General features: G+C 37.4%; 2 protein-coding genes across 2 annotated transcripts; one reads left to right on the top strand and one right to left on the bottom strand.

The window, feature by feature from the left end:
- Window positions 1-2623: 2623 nt before the first annotated feature.
- LOC139941071 (protein DPCD-like) lies at window positions 2624-10275 on the bottom strand. The gene is made up of 6 exons (XM_071937494.1): window positions 10180-10275; window positions 6128-6208; window positions 5521-5642; window positions 4954-5087; window positions 4462-4564; window positions 2624-3899 (listed from the first exon to the last, which is right to left on the bottom strand). The coding sequence occupies exons 1-6, from the start codon at window positions 10265-10267 to the stop codon at window positions 3795-3797; spliced, it is 633 nt and encodes a 210-aa protein (XP_071793595.1). The 5' UTR covers window positions 10268-10275; the 3' UTR covers window positions 2624-3794.
- A 6187-nt stretch (window positions 10276-16462) lies between these two features.
- LOC139941069 (protein MAK16 homolog) lies at window positions 16463-21417 on the top strand. Its single transcript, XM_071937492.1, has 7 exons — window positions 16463-16618; window positions 17998-18154; window positions 18812-19028; window positions 19360-19489; window positions 19925-20032; window positions 20480-20551; window positions 20767-21417. The coding sequence occupies exons 1-7, from the start codon at window positions 16604-16606 to the stop codon at window positions 20941-20943; spliced, it is 876 nt and encodes a 291-aa protein (XP_071793593.1). The 5' UTR covers window positions 16463-16603; the 3' UTR covers window positions 20944-21417.
- Window positions 21418-21865: the final 448 nt, after the last annotated feature.

Below are 21865 nucleotides of genomic sequence, written 5' to 3'. Positions count from 1 at the left end.
CTATAGAACCGCCAACGGAACACATCTTGAGAACCAGTAAACTTGCTTGAACATAAAAACATATAAAACAAATGAATGAGCCAGATCCCAATTCCACAGAGCTTCTTAAGCACATAAAGTAGCTAAGCACAACCAGAATGAGGTTTCCAGTCAAAGTTAGATGTCGCATGTACAATGTGTGACTGGTCTCATGCTTGTATTTGCTTAGCAGGAGGTGTTTAAGCAATCTCTTCTTAAGCAGCTCTATGAAATTGTGCCAAGGTCTTCGCACAGCGATTGTAATAATGTATGCTGAGATAAATTTGTGGTGCTTTATGTTGTCTTCAGTTGAGCAGTCCCTTTTGGAGTGGCGACTACAACCGGACCAGTTGGATTGAGCATCGCTCGAGGATATGGGTGCAAAGAATCAACTACAGGCTGCTTGGTAAGTTTGAAAAACTCGTGCTAAATTTTGTTTTAAAAGAGAAGTTTCTTCCCACAATGTAACTTGGAAAAAGGAGTTATTTTTCTTTGATTTGAAATCTTTTGATTTAAAAAGAAAGAGTATGCCTACAATCATTTCTACTCTGGTGCTTTCATGCAAAGCTAGGGTAACATTTGAGGGGCACAAGGGGGTGAACTCTTTTCTAGGGGAGCAAAATTAGTCTTTCAAATTTGTTTATTTTCAACCACAGATTGAGATGATGACCTTGGAGATGACACACACCGTATCTTGAGGCAATACGCTCTTTGGACTGTGGAGGGCATGCAACCATGCAACTCATGGAGAACATCCACATACTGGAGCAGAGGGTGCGATCTCAAGACGCAAGACAATCCTACAGTGGCATCATGTTGACTGATGACCGACTTAGCACATGAATCACTTTGCCAAGGGGCGACTTCCCACTGGGATGAGTAGCACTTCATCTTGGAGGTTATGCACACCTGCGAACCCTGGGCTCGCTGGCTTTACGCCTTAAACTGCGAGCTGACGGTGTGACCTCGCTCGACCCTATACTCATCTGGGAGATGCTGCCTGCCTCCATCATCTTCATGCAATTGGAGTCCCCCTATGCTTATGTTGGGATACACCAAGTGAGAACACTGGTCTTCAACAATTACCAATATTGTACCTTCCCTTTAAGCAGCTTTATGAAATTTAGACCTGACATGATAGTTGTGGAGAGCAAATAGCCATGCCTACATCGCTGACGTATGCATCATCTTCAAGGTTCAGAGATACCCTCATAAGGATATGGAATACAGGTGTGTCACCACAAATGACTATGCCAAGTCTAGCCTGATGACTCGTCACTACACGTACAACTCTTGAAGTGATAGGAATTTTGACGCTAACCAACGCTCCTCGGACTGCTTAGCACCAGCAGCTGAAGGATTATGTCAAGTTTAGTTACAAGTACATCTGTTGATGTGATGGGACTGTTGAGAAGAAAAAAACAATGCTCCCGGGACTGTAACCAGCAGCAGCTAAAGGACTATGTCAAGTTTAGCTAGATACCTTTCTGCTTAACTGTTTAAGTGATATATGTTGATGCTTTTGGACTGTGAACAATTATAGTAGAAAATTATAATTTTTTGTAATTTTTGTTGTGTTAATTTGAAGTTTGGTTTAATAAAACGACTCTTATTTAAAGCATTGTTTATATATTTTAATAATTGTCTGATTTTTGTTGTCTTAAAGGCACTGGACAATTTTGGTAATTACTCAAACAAATGTTATGAAGTGAGAATACTAGTCGTTGATAATTACCAAAGATGTCCAGTGCCTTTAAGTTGTCTAATGTTTATTTTTCCACTGTTATTTGATTACTGGTGCTCAGCTTGTATGGGCCTAATTTCAAAGGGCTGCTTAAGCAACAAACATTGCTTAGAAATAAGCAGGACATGTGGGATGCAATTCTGGCTAGTAACCTTATTCTGGTAAGCACATTTTTGTTGGGCTTAGCTACTTTCTGTGCTTAAGCTGCTCTGTGAAATTGGGACCAGGTCAAAGGCCTCCCAGTGGCTGTGCATAGAATTATGAAACTTAAAAGTGGGTTAGATCTAAACATTCCATGCACAGCAACAGTCCTGCTAAGATTATGACAACAGTTTCCCTTTTGAAGGGAATGTATACCTTTGGTAATCACTTTTAAAACGAATGGCAAAACAAACTTTTGGTCAGAAGCCTAAAACAGCTTTCGATAGTATAAAGCTATTTGAGAAATATCACTTTGAAGTAATGTGTTTTTGGAAAATGATTCAAATTTGAATCTGAGAAGGGTTACTGTCAGTAATGTTTCTCAGATTGTATGTTCTTGACACATTGGCTTCAGATGTTTTTTAAATGCTGCCACCATATAAAATTAAATTTTCACAGGTTAGTTTTTTGTATAGTCTACGGTTCAAAAACCAAAAAATAATCTTTGCCTTTAAGGAATCTGGGGTGGATTTCACAAAGGTAGTCCTAACTTAGGGCTAGTCCTATGCAATGCTAAGAGATAGGACTGGTCCTAAGTTAGGATGAGTTACTGATCCTAACTTAGGACCAGTCCTATCTCTTAGCATTGCATAGGACTAGCCCTAAGTTAGGACTTATAAAACTTTTATGAAATCCACCCCTGGGAATCAATCAATTAAAACACATCCATCTTTTTAAAAATGACTGACACTTTATTACTGGAATAACTATTTACACCATATTTAACATGATTTAAATTCCAAAGAATAACTTCTAAGAGAGGGGGCTAAACCTTATGAGTTTATCCATAACGGCCCAATTTCACGCAACGGTGAACCGTAGAACTTTGCAACAACGGTACCATGGCAAGCAGTTTCCTGAATTTGAGATCTGATGATATTATGAATGGTTGTCAACTACTTACACATTAAAGGAACACGTTGCCTTGGATTGGTCGAGTTGGTTGTTATTAAATCGATATAGTTAGAAAAATGTTTTCAAAGTAGAATACATTGATCCACACACATTTGCCTTAAAATTTTTTCCTTTTGCTTTGCGAACAAACATGGTCGGCCATTTATGGGAGTCAAAAATTTGACTCCCATGAATGGACGACCGTGTTTGTCGATGAGGTAAAAGAAAAAAACATGCAATTTCGAGTGATACTTAATTGTGTAGATCATTATATTCTACTTTTAAAATATCTTTCTAATCATATGCATTCTATAACAAACGGTTACATACGCTTTTCAAAGACCAACTCGACCGATCCAAGGCAACGTGTTCCTTCAAATGAAATTAAATTACTTTTTTAAAGAAGTTTTGGGTGTTGTTTGAGTGGTTAACATCTCTAATGTGGAATAAAGGATGATAAAAGGAAGCCAAATAAAATTGCTCAGCGCAGAAAGATCAAGCTAAACATATAAATGAAGCACCTTGTATAAATTATTGTAAACAAAATGCATTTAAAATGCATTTAATCCATTATACAAATATTGAATGCATGTGACTGCACTGTCGCAGAATATATTTAATGAAATCTGAACTATTTCATTTCACAAGGCAAAGCCCAAGGTAAACACACTGTCAGACAAGGCGATGAGAAAGAGAATTTTAAGCAACTGGAGCAGAGTTTGACCCTATTTTTAGGGACTAGCCAGTCGGGCCTGGTAGCTTTCATTTCAATAGTCCTCTAATGATTTCACTAGTTTCTATTTCATATTAAATTTGGATGCTTTTCAAAATTGAACTAGCCAGCCGGACCACTTGTAAAGAATTTGACATGTCCTTGGGGTGTTTTAACTAGCTTTAGGTCATTGTTAAGGAATGGGAGACGACTATTGATTGGAACTTAGCTTGGAGCACATTCCATATCGCCATCTCTTGTAGCTTTTATCTTCAACAATTCCTGCTGGACTTGTCTCTCCATCTTCAAGATCTCTGCTGGCTTCTTGTACTGCAAGAGAAGACAATAATCAGGGAGGTAATTTAACTTGGGGCTGGTAGAAAATACAAACAAGTCAAAATCTTACTATCAGTGGTTTAATTTGAGCAGCGGGTATTACATTGGGGATAAAGATTGCTATTCCTGATGCAAACCTAACATCTATTTAACTGTTTCCGTACCCACTGCTGAAATATAGACGATGTGACATCTGACGAAACTCAAAAACCATAACATGATTCGCTCGGATACCGCCGGGCAAAACCTTTGTGTTTTGGCAGCCAGCTAGAAAGTGTATGCAATCTTACCATGACTACACGTCTTTTTGCTCGGCGAAACATGACGTATACAGTGTTTTGTCAACAGAGGGCGAATTGAATGTAAACATGGGTCACATCGTCTATAGAAATCAAATTGCCTCAAGCTAAAAAATAATCACTGAGGTACAGTGGTAAGCCATCTGCTCTACAATAGTAAAGGTTGTGTGTTCTGAGTATACAGTGCTTCACACACATTATAAGTGTAAGGTAAAAGCCTCAATTTCAACGATCCTCATGTCAGTGACACAACTTACCGTCACAATTAAAGTATTGTTTGCGTGTGCTACTGTCAGTGCTTGTGGGTCCAGTGGAAGACCAGCTCTATCCATATCAGTCAATGTGAATTTCTTGTAATACCTTTAAGCAAAGAAAACATAAAGCATCAATTATCAATTAGGACCCAATATCATCTGTAAACAGACATGTTAAGCTTAAGGAGCAAACCTAACAAAGTTTCTGTTTCATAAAGACTGTAAGCAGATATTTGTTTAAGCCCTTAAGCAGACATTTTAAAGCCTACAAGCCAACATTTTGGAATAATGGAATAAAGCTGTTGGAAGGGCTCTTTACTCTACATCTCACCAAAGCAAAGAGCGTATGGCTGAGAAGAAACAGAAAGCCTGGTTTCATGCTCAGACATCCTGATAGAAGGAACCAGGTCAGGAACACTGATGGAACATTTACCATGAAAATATCTGTAGAATAGACACAGGTTTTGACTCTTAGATACAGAATTATCAACTCACTTTTTATTTGAAGTTCTGATAATGCAACATCTGTTGTCTTTGTCTATTGTGACATCATACACACTGACTGGGTAAGGCAGGTTACGAATCCTCCATTGGAAATTCTGTTTGGTGTCTTTCCTTGTGAAGATAGGCTGTGGGATGAATTGATCAGAAAATATAAGTGGGTAGGTTTTCATCAATCAAAATCACACAGCAAGTTCTCTTTGTTTAAGGTTTTCCATAAAAGGAGTTCATTGTTAGAGCATACGTTTATATTGGGGTCGTACAAAGACAAACTGAATAGAGTAGGACTTAAATCTGAGATCTCCCAATAAAGGTTGCAATGCTCTACCAACTGAGCTATCTAGCCCTATGTTGGCAGTCTCCCAATTTTGTCAATATCTTTGAACACATGTGTCAATAGGAAGCCCTAACCTGCAACTTCCATACAGCCAGGGATCACACAAGGTATCCAAATAAACAAGGAAAGCGGAGGGGGTTCACCCTAAGAGAATGCAACTTTATATTAAAATCTTAAGCGATAATCCACAAGGGAAACTGGGTTCATTCTAAGATAATACTTACATTTAAGTTGCTTTCCCGGAAAAGTTCAGCTTCCAGATTACCGGCTGGGCTGAATTGTTCACCGATCTCAAAATCCCACTTTCCCTCTCTGCCTAATGTTGTCTTTGTTCTCCATTTTCTGACTAAATGAAAGATGAGAGTAACATTCCATTCTTATTATATTATAGATGGGAAGGAGGTTTTCTCTATTCGAGTTGTACCCAGGAGAGGAAGTCCATACGCCTCTCTTAATATTTATGCATGAGGTACGTCACAAGGCTAATTCAAAACAAGGCGATGGGCGCAGCCACTGCAAGTGATGGGGAACTTGTGCCCATAGCCTCATTTTGGGTAAGAATTATGACACCATGCATAAATATTAAGAGAGGCGTAGTGAAAAGGGAGTGAAATATTTAGCAACATTTGAAGGACTCCACAAAACACATGACAACTTACAGGGTACCTTGTCTTTATACACAAAAGAACAATGCTATTGGTTGCTCTGAAACAATGTGGGTCTTTAATATTGCAAAACTGACTACTACATGTTCAGAGACAGGGGATGAATTCTTAGATGTTAATAAAGTAAAAAGTAAATAATGAGGAATAGAGTTATAGTGTAATTTACCGAGTAATTCATTTGTTTTGATGTCGTACTCCTCTACCATTTCAGTGCCTGTCTTAAATATGAAGTGGATCTTCTTACGATCTGCAATTGAACCACAAAAAAAATAAGCAAGTAGTCATAATAAATGTAGAATGTATACCTGGCTGTACTAAAAAATTCCTTCAAATGTTATTGGTTTTGTTTAGGAAGCTAATAATATAGATTAAGAAGATATATATTTTGCTGACACTGTTTTCTTTTGCTTACATTTTGTTTTCTTTTCACCAGGGTTGGTTGACATTGGTTTTGGCCACTGTAAGAAGGTAGCCTTTTTTAGGGTAAGTACCGCTAGCGGTACCACCTGAGTCAACTCATCAAATCTGGTGAACAAGGTCTTTATTTTCTAAATAAAGCATTGATTTTGTTTTTGAACATATATATTCATATTAAAATGTCCGAGCTTAAGATGTGACACAACAACAGCCAGGATTGAGTTAACAATTTGATTAAAATAAAGAGAATTGTGCATATACTGTTATTTGGAAAGAATACATTCAGTGCACTGTGTACCAGGCCGGGTATGTATCCAGTGTGATGTGTTGAATAAGATTTTATTTAGAGGACGCCATTTTGTTTTCGGCAACGGTAATGAGTTAACCCAGTCAATAGAGAGTGGTATTTCAGTTTAATGGTTTCCGTTATTTTTATATTTTTTTATTAAGTCAGCATTGACATGATTGACGAGTAGGCAAGAGATGGAGTTCTTGCTGACTTTCTTGTTGGACGGTAAGTTAGAATGAAGTTCAACAATAGCGGGTGCCATTGAGGAGAAAACTCTTCTTTGGGAATGAGGTGTCGGTACCCTTTTCATTCATTCCATCGGCATCATAAAATCACATTGACATTGATTCATTGCCCATCTATGGCGTGTCAAACGTTGCATTATTCGATAATGTACAATATATGTGCGATGTTTCTCATATATATGCGATAATTGTCACATATGTGCGATATTCATTTGATGTATGCAATAAATGTAATATATATGCAATAAATGTAATATATATGCAATAAATATAATATATTTGCAATAAATTGTAATATATGTGCGATAAATTGTAATATATGTTCGATAAATTGTAATATATGTGCGATAAATTGTAATATATGTGCGATAAATTGTAATATATGTGCGATAAATTGTAATATATGTGCGATAAATTGTAATATATGTGCAATAATTTGCAATATATGTGCGATAATTTGCAATAGATATGTGATATTTTTTAATATCTGTTTGATAATTTTGTAGTATATTATATGCGATCATTTGTATGCGATGTTTTGTGACGGTATACATATGCGATAATTTAATATACATGTGCGATGTTCGTTCTTATATATGTGCGAAAACGGAATTGTGGGTTATAATATGGCTTCCTGTCCCTTTGATCCCCGTATCCGTAATGTTTTAGATCGGGCCAGACTATACTCTGGACGGTATAGTATGGTTCCTATGGTTCAATGAGATTGGCGTAGGGTTTATAGTGATGGTCAGGGTACGAGACTCGAGCAGCGTATTTCCGAAACAGCCAGCCAGCCGCGTATTCGGATAATAGAACACATACAGTACAGGGAGGTGACAAAATGTTGCATTTTGCTCAAATCTGAAGGTGAAGATCTGTTTTACTCGAACGAATTCTGCAATATTAGCATAATTTAGAATTTTTAATTGATAATATGTCAATTTCATAGCTTCACATGACTAAAAAATAATTTATAAAATGTGAAAAACATTAACAAAACGTCAAAAAATGACCCGCAAACGAAAAGGCAAACATTTTTATTTTGTATTTTTTGCATTTTTTAATATGTCAAAAAAACATCACTGTGAAATACAAAACCATAACTTGAAAAGAATTTATACCCTTCGTTAAAACAAAACATTTAATTTGTAATCCAGAACTTTCAAGACTAATATAGTGGGCGTGTCAAATTTTGGAGCTGGGTAAATTTGGTTCACTATCTAGTGGTTAATTAACCACAGTTATTCTGACGCCATTGTCAATGTACATTCCGCCCAATTACATAGACGGTGGACTTAAACACAATTTGAAAAGAATTTGAACCCTTCGTTAAGACAAAAAGTTGCTTTCTTGTTCCAGAATCTTGAAGGAAGATAGACTGGACGTATCAAATTTTGAGCTGGCTAAATTGGTCAACTATTATTGATTCTGCAATAAAAAGAAAATGTTTGTCTTATCAATTACTAAATAAATTGTTTTATTGTTCGTAAGCATATACTCTTATGTTTGAAAGAAAAACACTTCTATTTCCAGGTGACTTTAAATTGTAGAACAGTTAAAGTTAGTAAATTACCGAGCTATATCTGAAACACTCATGATTGATTATTTTTAATTGTTGTCAATAAAATTTAAAGTTCTTGTGCTATAAAAATTCAACTGTGTCTTGTTTGCAAAATCATTTTTCCAATTTTTTGAATCTTAGTCACCACATTTATAGTTATGTCAGCCGCGAGCAAAAGGTGGTGACACCCTTCGATAAGACAAACATTTTCTTTAAACATTTTCTTTAAACATTTTCTTTAAACATTTTCTTTTTATTGCAGAATCAATAATAGTTGACCAATTTAGCCAGCTCAAAATTTGATACGTCCAGTCTATCTTCCTTCAAGATTCTGGAACAAGAAAGCAACTTTTTGTCTTAACGAAGGGTTCAAATTCTTTTCAAATTTTGTTTAAGTCCACCGTCTATGTAATTGGGCGGAATGTACATTGACAATGGCGTCAGAATAACTGTGGTTAATTAACCACTAGATAGTGAACCAAATTTACCCAGCTCCAAAATTTGATACGCCCACTATATTAGTCTTGAAAGTTCTGGATTACAAATTAAATGTTTTGTTTTAACGAAGGGTATAAATTCTTTTCAAGTTATGGTTTTGTATTTCACAGTGATGTTTTTTTGACATTAAAAAATGCAAAAAATACAAAATAAAAATTTTTGCCTTTTTGTTTGCGGGTCATTTTTTGACGTTTTGTTAATGTTTTTCACTTTTTATAAATTATTTTGTAATCATGTGATGCTATGAAATTGACATATTATCAATTAAAAATTCTAAATTATGCTAATATTGCAGAATTCGTTCGAGTAAAACAGATCTTCACCTTCAGATTTGAGCAAAATGCAACATTTTGTCACCTCCCTGTACTGTATGTGTTCTATTATACGAATACGCGGCTGGCTGGCTATTTCGGAAATACGCTGCTCGAGTCTCGTACCCTGACCATCACTATAAACCCTACGCCAATCTCATTGAACCATAGGAACCATACTATACCGTCCAGAGTATAGTCTGGCCCGATCTAAAACATTACGGATACGGGGATCAAGTGGACAGGAAGCCATACTATATCCCACAATTCCGTTTTCGCACATTTATATAAGAACGAACATTGCACATGTATATTAAATTATCGCATATGTATACCGTCACAAAACATCGCATACAAATGATCGCATATAATATACTACAAAATTATCAAACATATATTAAAAATTATCGCATATATATTGCAAATTATCGCACATATATTGCAAGTTATTGCACATATATTACAATTTATCGCACATATATTACAATTTATCGCACATATATTACAATTTATCGCACATATATTACAATTTATCGCACATATATTACTATTTATCGCACATATATTACAATTTATCGCACATATATTACAATTTATCGCACATATATTACAATTTATTGCATATATATTACATTTATTGCATATATATTACATTTATTGCATATATATTACATTTATTGCATACATCAAATGAATATCGCACATATGTGACAATTATCGCATATATATGAGAAACATCGCACATATATTGTACATTATCGAATAATGCAACGTTTGACACGCCATACCCATCGGGATTGGGCATTATTGCTGGCTGAAGTGAAGACCAGGTTGAACTCATCTACTCATGAACTCAGTCATTCCTAATCAATGACTAGGTTTTCTTCATAAACCTACCATCTTGTACCAAGGCTGTCTTCTTGGCTGATTGTAACTCTTGCAGCCAGTTTTCAATTGAAGAAACTTGGCTCGTGGAGGACGCCATTTTGTTTTTGGCAACTACGGCAACAAATTAATCCACTCAATAGAGGGCGGTATTTCAATAGCGGTCTCCATTATTAATTTATTTGTTCCAGGTCAGTAGAGGGCGGTATTTCAGTTTAATGATCTCCAATATTTATTTATTATTGCATGTTCCAGTCAATAGAGGGCGGTAGTACAAATTTAATGGTCTCCAATTTTCGTACACGAAATTAGACCATGGCTCTCTTTTTAAAAATCGGTCGTATCACAGTCGCCATACTCTGATGATGCGACCAATTTTCAACAAGGTGGGCTGGCTATCTCTCTGCTAGTGGTGCATGGGCGGGCTAGACTGTGTGATCATGGAGGTAGAATTTTTACCTCCTCGGTGGTCACGATCACGATGGTGGTCACGGTGTGAGATGAGACCGGTGTTAAAAAAGAAAGAGAGCTCAACAATGTGGGCTAAAGACAGGTAGGCGCATAAACTATGTGTTCAAAGTATATAATATGGGGCGAAAATGTTAGACAAAATAACGATACTTAGGACTTTTTTACTCGGTACACGTTCGTGTCGTTTTCGTGTGTGACATTTTTACAACCGATTTATTAATAATAATTAATTTAATTAATACATTCGATTGTTTTTTTTTTCACACACGAACACGACATGAATGCTTGGCAATCAAGTGAAAGTCCTTATAAATAAAGCCAATTTGTCTACAATTTTTCTCTCCAAACCTTACTTTGTACATAAACTAGGCGTCTGGGTATGTCAAAATAATTGATCGCAAGTATCAACAAACATGACAGCGCCCTTCCTCCTTGTAGATATTATTGTTCCCTCTTGTTTCTGAAAATCTATAATTCGTCACCGTTAAAGTTTGATAGCGCCCTCAATCAACAATGGGCCGTTCAAATAAATCTGAATAATTATTTCGGACCTTCGGCACCGTTAAAGTTGAACAGCGCTCTCAGTGGACATTGAAGTTGTGAATGTGTCGGTTTACACTACAGCGAGTGCTTTGTTTTGAGATGAGACTAAGTTTCCAATAACGCCGTTATATGAATGCACAAAGCGTCGCAACGTAGTCTTTGATCAAGCCAAAATTTTGCAGTAAACACGCAGTACAAAACCCTCGCTGCGATGTAAAACAGAAATACAGCGGAGACCGTTAAAGTTGAATAGCGCCCTCAATTGAACAATGGGCACAGAGACTTATTGAAGGTTCATTTTGGTCACACACACGACGCGAAAAAGCTTGAATAGTGAGAGTCTCTTAAAATCGTTGTAATTATTAACAAATTTAGCCCCCAAACTGTACTTTGTTTAAAAATTTGGCGATGCCTAGTTTTGCCAAAGTAAACTATTGTGCAAATTAACACACTGACAGCTGGTTTCAGAAAATCTGAATAATTTCGGCACCGTTATAGTTGAATAGCGCCCTCAGTAGGCATTGCAGTTGTGACTGTATATGGTTTACACTACAGCGAGTGGTATGTACTGTTTTGAGATGAGACTATGTTTCCGATAACGACGGTATATGAATGCACAAAGCGTCGCAACGTAGTCTTTTGGTCAAGCCAAAATTGTGCAGTTTACACACAGCAGTACAAAACCCTCGCTGCGGTGTAAAATAAACATACAGCGGCTGAACAAGAACAAATTAATTAAAAGTTCACAGATTTACAAATACTTTACAGGGTTTACAGAAGGTAATGGTGAAAGATTTCGCGTGAAATATTAATCCATGAAATGCTTTACTTTTGTAGAAAACTTTAAAGGAACATTACAGAATTTGTTTTGCTAGCAAAAAGTTGCTGGCAGAATAGCACTTGATGTAATCCACATATACCTGAAGAAGTTCCAGATCGATCGACCATCTGGGTCACACGAGAGAATAGTGAAAAACAGATTACACATTTTGCATTGCATCGATCGATGCCTAAACAAAAATGAATAAAACGCTCACTGAGCGATAAACTCCAAACGCGTAATTAGATTATTATTTCTCATCAAATATGAAATTTCAGACAAATATATTTCATGGGTTGTTTTTGCTATCATCATTAGACCGTGTAAGTTTTATGTAAATCTGTGTTCTTCACGATTTTTGTTTCTTACTAGTTCTGTACGTTCTAGATCCTTTAACCAGTTCTCGATATCGAGAATAACAAATTTATTTTAAACACATGTCATGACACGGCGAAATGTGCGGAAACAAGGGTGGGTTTTCCTGTTATTTACTCCCGACTCCGATGACCAATTGAGCCTAAATTTTCACAAGTTTGTACATTTTATTTTTAAGTTGTGATACACGAAGCGTTAGCCTTTGGCCAATACTGTTTACCGATGTTGTATGGCTGCTTTAAAATTGAATAGCGCCCTTTATATAACACCCAAGCAGATCCTTGCCATTTGATTGGAGGATTATCCGTCACGTGATAGCAAATAAAAGTACTATTGAAGGCTATGTTACTCACCAGGCATTTTTCGTTCCATCCAAAAAGTACTATTGCACACGGAGTAAAAAAATCTGCCCTTACGATCACGATTCCCCGCTTATGTGCAAGTGCTGAATTTCTGCGCTAGCCTTGTTAGCATAGAATGCCTAGTAATGTGAAGCTCTCACACGCAGAAGCCAAAAATTTCCGCTAGCCTGTGAAATATGCTTGCTGTAAGCACGTAACTGCCGATTCTATGCTTACAGTAAGCAGAGCGACGAAATTTCGCCCAGGCCATCCAAAAGAAACGGTTGTAATTTCACAATAAAAAATTGTAGGCCTATGCTTTGTTTTGAAAGTTGTATCTTCCAATCAAAATAACAAAAAAACTACTTGGATTTTTATTTAATAAAACAAATAATGAATGTTTTTCATTCATGCAATAGTGCAAATATTTTAATTTGTCAAAAGCTGGGATATGTTCCATTCAACCTGGCTCCGCCTTATTGAATAGATCATTCCATCTTTCAACTCATGAATATATTCGCATTATTGCATTTATTATTTGTATATTACTGAATTGGCACAGAGGTTGTGTGTGAGGCAATTATGGAAGGGTTGTTCACACACGACCATGACACTGAAGCTTTCATACTGTGATAGTTAACAGATTATTAACAAATTTATCCCCTAAACTGTACTTTATACAGTTAATTATTGTGCAAATTAAAAGTATGAACACGCCTTTATTCATCTATTGGATTCAGCATGGAGGTAGCTAATAATTTTTCCTCGATGGTTTCTGAAAATCTAAATAGTTTCGGCACCGTTAAAGTTAACTAGCGCCCTCAGTAGGCATTGGAGAGCCAGTTGTGAATGTATTCGGTTTACACTACAGCGAGTGTTATGTACTGTTTTGAGATGAGACTAATCTTCCAAAAACGCCAGTATATGAATGCACAAAGTGTCGCAACGTAGTCTTTTTGACAAGCCAAAATTGTGCAGTTTACACACAGCAGTACAAAACCCTCGCTGCGGTGTAAAACAAAACTATGGGCAGTGTGAGTGTGATGATGGGTACGTTGTGTTTATTTAACATTGCAAAAAGTGTACAATACCGAGTAACATGGTCAAAGCATGGAGGTAGTGGTTAAGATGACAAGGGTCAACGAATTTTAACAGTTTTAAATTATCAAAGAGAGGCCTAGAGTGCATAGTCAGCTTGGGAAATGACCCGAACTGGCACACGTTATGGAAGTTTCATTAAATTCGTTAATTCACACACGACGACGGCACGAAAGCTTGAATAGTGAAAGTTCCTAAAAATGGTTGTAATTATTAACAAATTATTTATCCCCTAAACTGTACTTTATACACAAACTTTGCATTGCAGTTTTGCCTATCAATGCGAATTTTATTTATTTATTTGTTTCTAAAAATCTAAATAAGTTCGGCACCGTTAAAGTTGAATAGCGCCCTCAGTAGGCATTGCAGTTGTGATGTATTAGGTTTACGCTACAGCGAGTGGTATGTACTGTTTTGAGATAAGACTATTGTTTCCGATAACTCGTATATATGTATGCACATAACGTCGCTTTGTAGTCTTTTTACCAAGCCAAAATTGTGCAGTTTACACGCAGTATAAAGCCCTTGCTGCGGTGTAAAACAAAACTATGGGCATGCACTGTGGGTGTGATGATGGATACGTTTGTGTTTATTTAACATTGCAAAAAGTGTACAATACCGACTAACATGGTCAAAGCATGGAGGTAGTGGTTAAGATGACTAAGGTCAACGAATTTTTAACAGTTTTAAATTATCAAAGAGAGGCCCAGAGTGCATAGTCAGCTTGGGAAATGACCCGAACTGCCACACGTTATGGAAGTTTCATTAAATTCGTTAATTCACACACGACGACGGCACGAAAGCTTGAATAGTGAAAGTTCCTAAAAATGGTTGTAATTATTAACAAATTTATCCCCATAACTGTACTTTGTACACAAACTTGGCATATCAGTTTTGCCTATCAACGCGCCTTCATTCCTTTCATTTTGTCTAAAAATATAAATAAGTTCGGCACCGTTAAAGTTGAATAGCGCCCTCAGTAGGCATTGTAGTTGTGATGTGTTAGGTTTTAGCTACAGCGAGTGGTATGTGCTGTTTTGAGATGAGACTATGTTTCCGATAACTCCGGTATATGAATGCACAAAGCGTCGCAACGTAGTCTTTTGATCAAGCCAAAGTTGTGCAGTTTACACACAGCAGTACAAAACCCTCGCTGCGGTGTAAAACAATTTTTCCTGAACAGAACAAAAATTTAAAGTTCACAGTTTTACAAATAACTTACAGGGTTTACAGAAGGTAATGTTGAAAGACTTCCCGTGAAATATTATTCCACGAAATGCTTTACTTTTTGAGAAAACTTTAAATCAATTCTCTATTATAGAGAATTGATTATACACACGGCGAAACACACGGAAACAAGGTGGGTTTCCCGTTGTTTTCTCCCGACTCCCATGACCAATTAAGCCTAAATTTTCACAGGATTGTAATTTTATATATAAGTTGTGATACATGAAGTGTGGGCCTTTGGACAATTACTGTTAACCGATCGGTGAATGGAACGAAAAATGCATGGTGAGTGATGTAGTCTGCAATAATACTTATTTGCTATCACGTGACGGACAATCCTCCAATCAAATGGCAAGGATCTGCTTGGGTGTTATATAAAGGGCGCTATTCAATTTTGAAGCAATCGCACAACTTGAACTGAATAGCGCCCTTTATTTAACACCCAAGCAGATCCTTGCCATTTCATTGGAGGATTGTCCGTCACGTGTTATAAAATATAAATGAGTTTGCAGACTAAGTCATTCACCATGCATTTTTCCAATAACGCTGGTATTTGATCGAAACGTCGAGTTAAACCAATGGTTCTTTTCAGAACCTCCCCAACTCATTTAGAGAATAGTCATTACATGGTGTTACCGCAAAGTCTTCTATATCATGCATTTTTCGTTCCATGGCACCGTGCATTTTTCATTCCATCCAAAAAGTACCATATTGCACGCTGAGTAAAAAGAAAAACTGTGTGCGCATGTCTTTGGTAACGCAGCAGTGTTACTGCATAGAGCAAGGAATACATTCTGCGTCTGTTTTTAAAAAGCTGTACAGAACGCACATTGAATCCAACAGGGCTTAATTTCATGGCTCTGCTTACCGCCGAGTTCTGCCCTTACGATCATGATTCCCCGCTTACGTGCAAGTGCTGAATTTCTAGTAACGTTGGTTCGAATCCCACTCTAGTCAATTCTTTGTTTAACCCCAAAAATCATTTCAAAATTTACCCAGTCAGTTTCCCTTGTGGTTTATATTGATAACAACCATTTTGCTATTATTAAAAAAATTATCGCCTAAACTGTACTTTGTACAAAAACTAGGCAAAGCCTACGTTTGCCTGAGTAAATTATTGTGCAAATTAAAAGTACCAACGCGCCTTTATTCCTTTTCAGTTTCTGAGGAGTTTCTTCACCGTTAAAGTTTAATAACGCCCTCAGTGGGCGTTGCAGTTGTGAACGTTTTTGGTTTCAGTGCAGTGAGTGGTTTGTACTGTTTTGAGATGAGACTACGTTTCCAATAACGCCGGTATTTGAGTGCACAAAGCGTCGCGACTTAGTCTTTTGATCAAGCCAAAATGTTGCAGTTTACACACAGGAAAAACCCCTCACTGCGGTGTAAAACAAAATACGGCAGAAACCGTTACAGTTTAATGGCGCCCTCAGTCGGTTTACAATTAAAGGACAGCGAGTTACACGTGAGTGAAAACTCTGGACGTGGAAAACATTTTAATTCTGTATTTGTCATTCCGTGTGAAGAAAGAACAATTTATTTGTTTGTAACTCATCTTCTTACAATGCAGCACGACGAGGTAAGTTTCTTATTTGATTGCTTTGTGTGGTCTTCACAAAACCAACGATTTAAATAAATTGTCCAGATTCCGGACGTGTTGAACTTGAAATGAAAATTGAAGGTTGGACTTTTGAGTCGAGACTCTGCCTCTGTTTTGAAATATAAAGTTTACATTAGTCTGGTCTCGTAAAATAAGTTTTGGTTTGGTAATAATGTTGATTTTGTAAAAAAAGGGAAAGGTTTCTGAATCCCAACCAATCCCAACTCGACGGTTCGGACAACTCAACTGAGTTGATTTGAATTGAAGTCAAGATACTTCTAATCCTAGAACTATTTCGGTTTCATCCGGCTATTGTCTCTCGTAACCTCTTAGGTTAAGGCCTATAATGGTTCAATGAATTTTTGTGTTTTTTTTAATCTTGCCAAAATTAGGCTCTATGTCTTGTGTGTCCTTTGATATCTCAATGTCCAAGGGGACGAACAGAGAATCCACCCCGCAAGCTCAAAAATTGTTAAAAATTATAAATTCTTACCGTAATTCAGTCCCCAACTTCTCCGTTTTACCACTACACTACAAATGCTGATTGTCCCCGAACCCTGCTGAACGCATCACGAAGGCACAACACATGACGATCGTGCGCATATTATTTTTTCAAGGACAAACGTGGAGAATTATCTGCACACGTTTGTCCTAGAATAAAAAACACTTGATCCGTGCTTTGTGTACAAAACATATGGACACGCGTCTAGGAATCAGACGCCTGTCCATATGTTTTTGTACACAAAGCACTGTTGAACGAAACCGAAATAGTTCTAGGAGTAGGGTCAAGACAAGTCGACGGATGGCCGTGACGGGGGCTCAGCGCGGGGTGAATAGCAGTCTGGTGGGCGTGTACTGACTTGGCACATGCACGGGCATTCCCCGGGGTTGCAGGTATATTATGATGTGTGGGTTTAATATTCTGGTGAACGGATATTAATTTTTATTTTATTTTTAACATTACCATTTCCAAATATTGTTTTTACCATGTCACATGATCGAGTTGTTATTGATGTAGAGTCATACAAGTCTCACAGGACATTGTCACTGACATATGTTTCTTCCACGTAGGGACACCACCTTTTCTAGACTTTGGATAAATAATAATTGTTAAATAATAATGATAAATTATAGAATCACAGGATTTAGGCTATACAGGAAAATTCTCATTGTCTCAAAGTCAAGTTGTTTGAACTGTCGAGTTGTCCGAACTGTCGAGCTGTCTGAACCGTTGAGTTGTCCGACATTCTTAACAATTTATCATTTTATTACCAGGTTTTATTACCATTTCCCTTCTCTAATCTAGATTAAAAACAGATTGTTTTCAAAGTAAATTGTAATAATTTTTTTGTTTGCAGGTAATTTGGAGTATTATCAAAACAACATTTTGCTCCTACAAAGTCAATGCAAAGACACATCAATTCTGTCGCAATGAATACAACTTGACAGGTCTCTGCAATAGATCGTCCTGCCCTCTAGCCAACAGCCAGTATGCAACGATCAGAGAAGAAAAAGGTACACACTTAACCTCAGGTCACCATGGTCAAGTGGTTAGACTGCAGGACTTGCAATCACAAGGTTGTGGGTTCGAATTCCCCAGCTAATCGCTGATTTCATTATGATTAGAATAAATATTGTCATCTATTTACTGAATCACAATTTCTTGATTTTGTGCAACTCATAATCCCAGATGTTTGTATGAGAGAGATTGGCTGTTGCCAGCTCAGTGGTTATATCCCCTTGTGGGAGTTTGCCGAGTTCCCTGGATGGGAAGATCATCTAAACAAACAAACAAACAAACAAACTTCCCTGTGGCTAGAAGTGGTAGAATGTGGTGTGTCGTGGCCGAACGGATAAGATCACAGGACATAAGCTCTGGTGTTGCTGATCAGCAGAGTGTGGGTTCGTGTCCTAGTCGAGACACTTGTGTCCTTAAGCAAGACATTTTATACAATCATTGCTGCATCCGTTGGATGGGACATAAAGCAGCCAATCCGATGTGTTGTGGGGGGGGGGGGATAAAAATCTGCATATTTTTATATAACCACATTCTCAAAATGCTTTTGAAAACTTCTGTACTTCTAAACATGTAACTTTGTATTGCCATTAATTATAAGAGTGATTACCAAGCAATACCTTTTCTTTTTGAATTGTTCCTTCATGCAATCTCAGGTGTGTGCTACCTGTACATGAAGGTCATTGAAAGAGCAGCCTTCCCCGACAGGATGTGGGAGAAGGTGAAACTTTCCAGGAATTATGAGAAAGCGCTCCAACAGATCAACTCTCACCTTATCTACTGGCCGGGCTTCATCCAACACAAATGTAAACAGCGCTTCACTAAGATCACTCAGTATCTTATTCGCATGAGGAAACTCACCCTGAAGAGACAGTGAGTAATATTTACCAAGTGTCTCAAAAGTGTCAGACCTGATACTTCATGAAGGTAGCATAGGTGATTACCTCCTCGGGTGCACGCCCACAGTCCATTGGACCACCAGAACTTTCAGGAGCAATTCTACACAAATGAATGCGCGCACAAGTATTTTTACTGATAAAAATACGCATGGGTATTTTGAACATTTCAAGAGATTCTTCGACGGTTAATTATACCAGTCTATGTAGTAAGAATATATAACCAATCCATTGGATAAATATTAGACCAAGCTTGTTTTGGTCAATCTTTAATACCTAATAGATGCTTTTTACTTTTTGATTTCTAGGAAGAAGCTAGTTCCTCTAAACAGGAAAGTAGAACGCCGTGAGAAGCGAAGGGAAGACAAGGCTTTGATAGCAGCAAGACTTGATAACGCCATCGAGAAGGAACTTCTGGAACGACTGAAGAAAGGAACTGTAAGATTTGCAAACAGTAGTATTATTATCAAGTAAAAGTTACATCACCTAAGGTGATCCCTCTGCTGCAGCTTCCCAGGTTGTGTGAAGCACAGCAACATTATGCTAATCAGATTAAGATTATTAGCCAAAATACCATGCCAAATATACAATTTGTTACTGTTATCCTGTTCATTTCTGCTGAACAGGAAACCTCTCAGCAAAGCAGCTCTATGAAATAGATTTATCTGAAGATAAGCTGTCAGTTGTCAATATCTTGTTATTCAGTTGTCAATATCGCCAGTAGTGCTTTATATTGTGACATCATACTTGGCTAAGTGACTTAGTTTGATACACAGTCTTCGCTCTTTGTGAAATCAGCCCCTGCTCCAAAAAATCGGTCACAACTCGGATTACAGTTGGGTTTTTGTTCATATGTTTGTGTTTTTCCTGCAGTATGGTGACATCTACAACTTCCCAGTGACTGCTTTTGACAGAGCTTTAGAAGAAGAAGATGGAGAGAAAGAGGATGATGAAGAAAGAGAAGACGAAGAAGAGGAAGAGGTTAGCAACAAATATTTACTTTATTGTTTAAAGACATGTTTACCAATTGAGGCCAAGCCCGGATTCAAGGATGGTCTTTCAGTCCGCTCACAGTACCTCCATTGAGCCAAAATACAGCAAAATACATCAGTGGAAGCCTCTCGATGCCAAAGAGACAAACACCTGCAGTAGAGGATAATACAATAACCCAATACAAAGCATTACCCTTTTTTCTACTGCCAGCTTGCTGTCCTCATTGTGTGGTTGAAATGAAGCATTATACAGGCATGTGTGCTCTGTCCACACTCCTTGGTGGACGAAATATGGCATGACAATACAAAATGCCAGCCCCCCCAAATTCTAGCAGTGAAAAATATAGGCGCGTCAACACGACATCTGGCATCAACTTTGCCAACTGAACGCTGAATGTATGTATTTGTATACAACTATTTTTTTTTTTTCTTTCAGGAGGAGGGAGAGGACGAGATTGAATATGTGGCAGATGAAGATTTTGAAGAGAGTGATCTAAGTGATTTTGAGGTGAGGACTGTCGCTAGGATAATAATAACAATAATAGTGTAAATTTACAATACGCAGTGGTAACGCTGGGATTATGAACTGGCCTTTAGGCAGCCTGTTTTTTGCTTGCAATGATTGATCGAATATCAGATGATGGCACCTGGGGCCAGAGCCCAAGCCTAGGTCTTAGAAAGGCCCCTCTAGTAACTTAAAATTTGTTATTTTTTTGCTCTCAGGATATGGACAGACTTGGGGCAGAGGGAGGTGACAGCGATGACGACAGCTCCTCCTCTGATGATGATGATGCAACAACAAAGAAGGCACTCCGAAGAAAGAGAGGCCACGTCGAGATTGAATATGAGCAGGAGACAGACCAACCATCAACGTCAAAACAGAAAGTCACGACGGGCTAAAAGTGGATTTTCAAATGTTCTTCTTTTTATTGTTAAACAACTGAAGGGACATGTTGCCTTGGATTGTGCGATTTTGGGCTACGTTTTAAAGGCAACATGTCCCTTTAAACAACAAAATAAAAAACTATTGATGGAGAAGAGAATTGCAAAGAATTGCAATCTAGAAATTGTTTCCAGTGGGTTCGCTGTGTGCATTGGCTTGGTGATAGTCCTTACACATACTTTCAGCACAATAAGCATCTAAATTTGGAAGTTTTCAAGACATTGACAAAACTCAGATCTCTGATAGTTATTTAAAATAAATTTACAAACAAGAATGACTGTTTTTAATCACCTAGGAGTATGGGCACCATCAAGGGCAGGGAGTTTTCAGTGGCGTAACCATGTCTTTTTTAGGGGTGGGTGCAAGCGAGGTGCAGAGATGTAATTTTGGGGCCATGGAAAGATCATTTTGTTTCTTTATTCTTTTCTTTTTTTCGGGGGGGGGGGCAATGGTTCTGTGTTGGGAGGGGGGTTACGACTCATTCTTGTTCTTAATTGGGAACACAGATTTGTAAATAACACTCCATGTTATCAATAAATACAACGTGTATTTACCAGAATTTTTTGTTTTGAGTGAAATGGTTTGTTACTGATTAGTCCCAACAATTCTGTTGTTTATATTACTCGGTAAAATTTTAGTTTTTGACATATTATTTTGTTCTGCTCTAGAGCAAAGATGGACAAGATTGAATCCCATTAAAATTCAAAATTAACCATTTAAAATAATTTAGGTTTGGACAAAGGCAAATTTACAAGAGCAGGACTAGAACCTCGACCTCTATATTAATAGGCTGACACTCTACCAACTGAGCTATCTAGGTATCTATTTTGGTAGTCTCCCTTTTTGTGGTCAACCCTAATTTATTGTTAAATTTACCCA

This window comes from Asterias amurensis, chromosome 8, assembly GCF_032118995.1.
Source record: "Asterias amurensis chromosome 8, ASM3211899v1".
Taxonomy (NCBI): Eukaryota; Metazoa; Echinodermata; class Asteroidea; order Forcipulatida; family Asteriidae; genus Asterias; species Asterias amurensis.
Note: the sequence above shows the minus strand (reverse complement) of the source record. Positions and strands in the feature narration are given on the sequence as shown.

Excerpts from the sequence above, each read along its gene's own strand:
- LOC139941071 (XM_071937494.1), bottom strand. The coding sequence starts at position 10,267 with ATGGCGTCCTCCACGAGCCAAGTTTCTTCAATTGAAAACTGGCTGCAA. Across the intron at positions 4,565-4,953 it reads ATCAGAACTTCAAATAAAAA|GTATTACAAGAAATTCACAT; the intron begins GTGAGTTGATAA and ends CTTTGCTTAAAG. Across the intron at positions 3,900-4,461 it reads ACAATACTTTAATTGTGACG|TACAAGAAGCCAGCAGAGAT; the intron begins GTAAGTTGTGTC and ends CTTCTCTTGCAG.
- LOC139941069 (XM_071937492.1), top strand. Across the intron at positions 18,155-18,811 it reads AACGATCAGAGAAGAAAAAG|GTGTGTGCTACCTGTACATG; the intron begins GTACACACTTAA and ends ATGCAATCTCAG. Across the intron at positions 19,490-19,924 it reads AACGACTGAAGAAAGGAACT|TATGGTGACATCTACAACTT; the intron begins GTAAGATTTGCA and ends TTTTTCCTGCAG.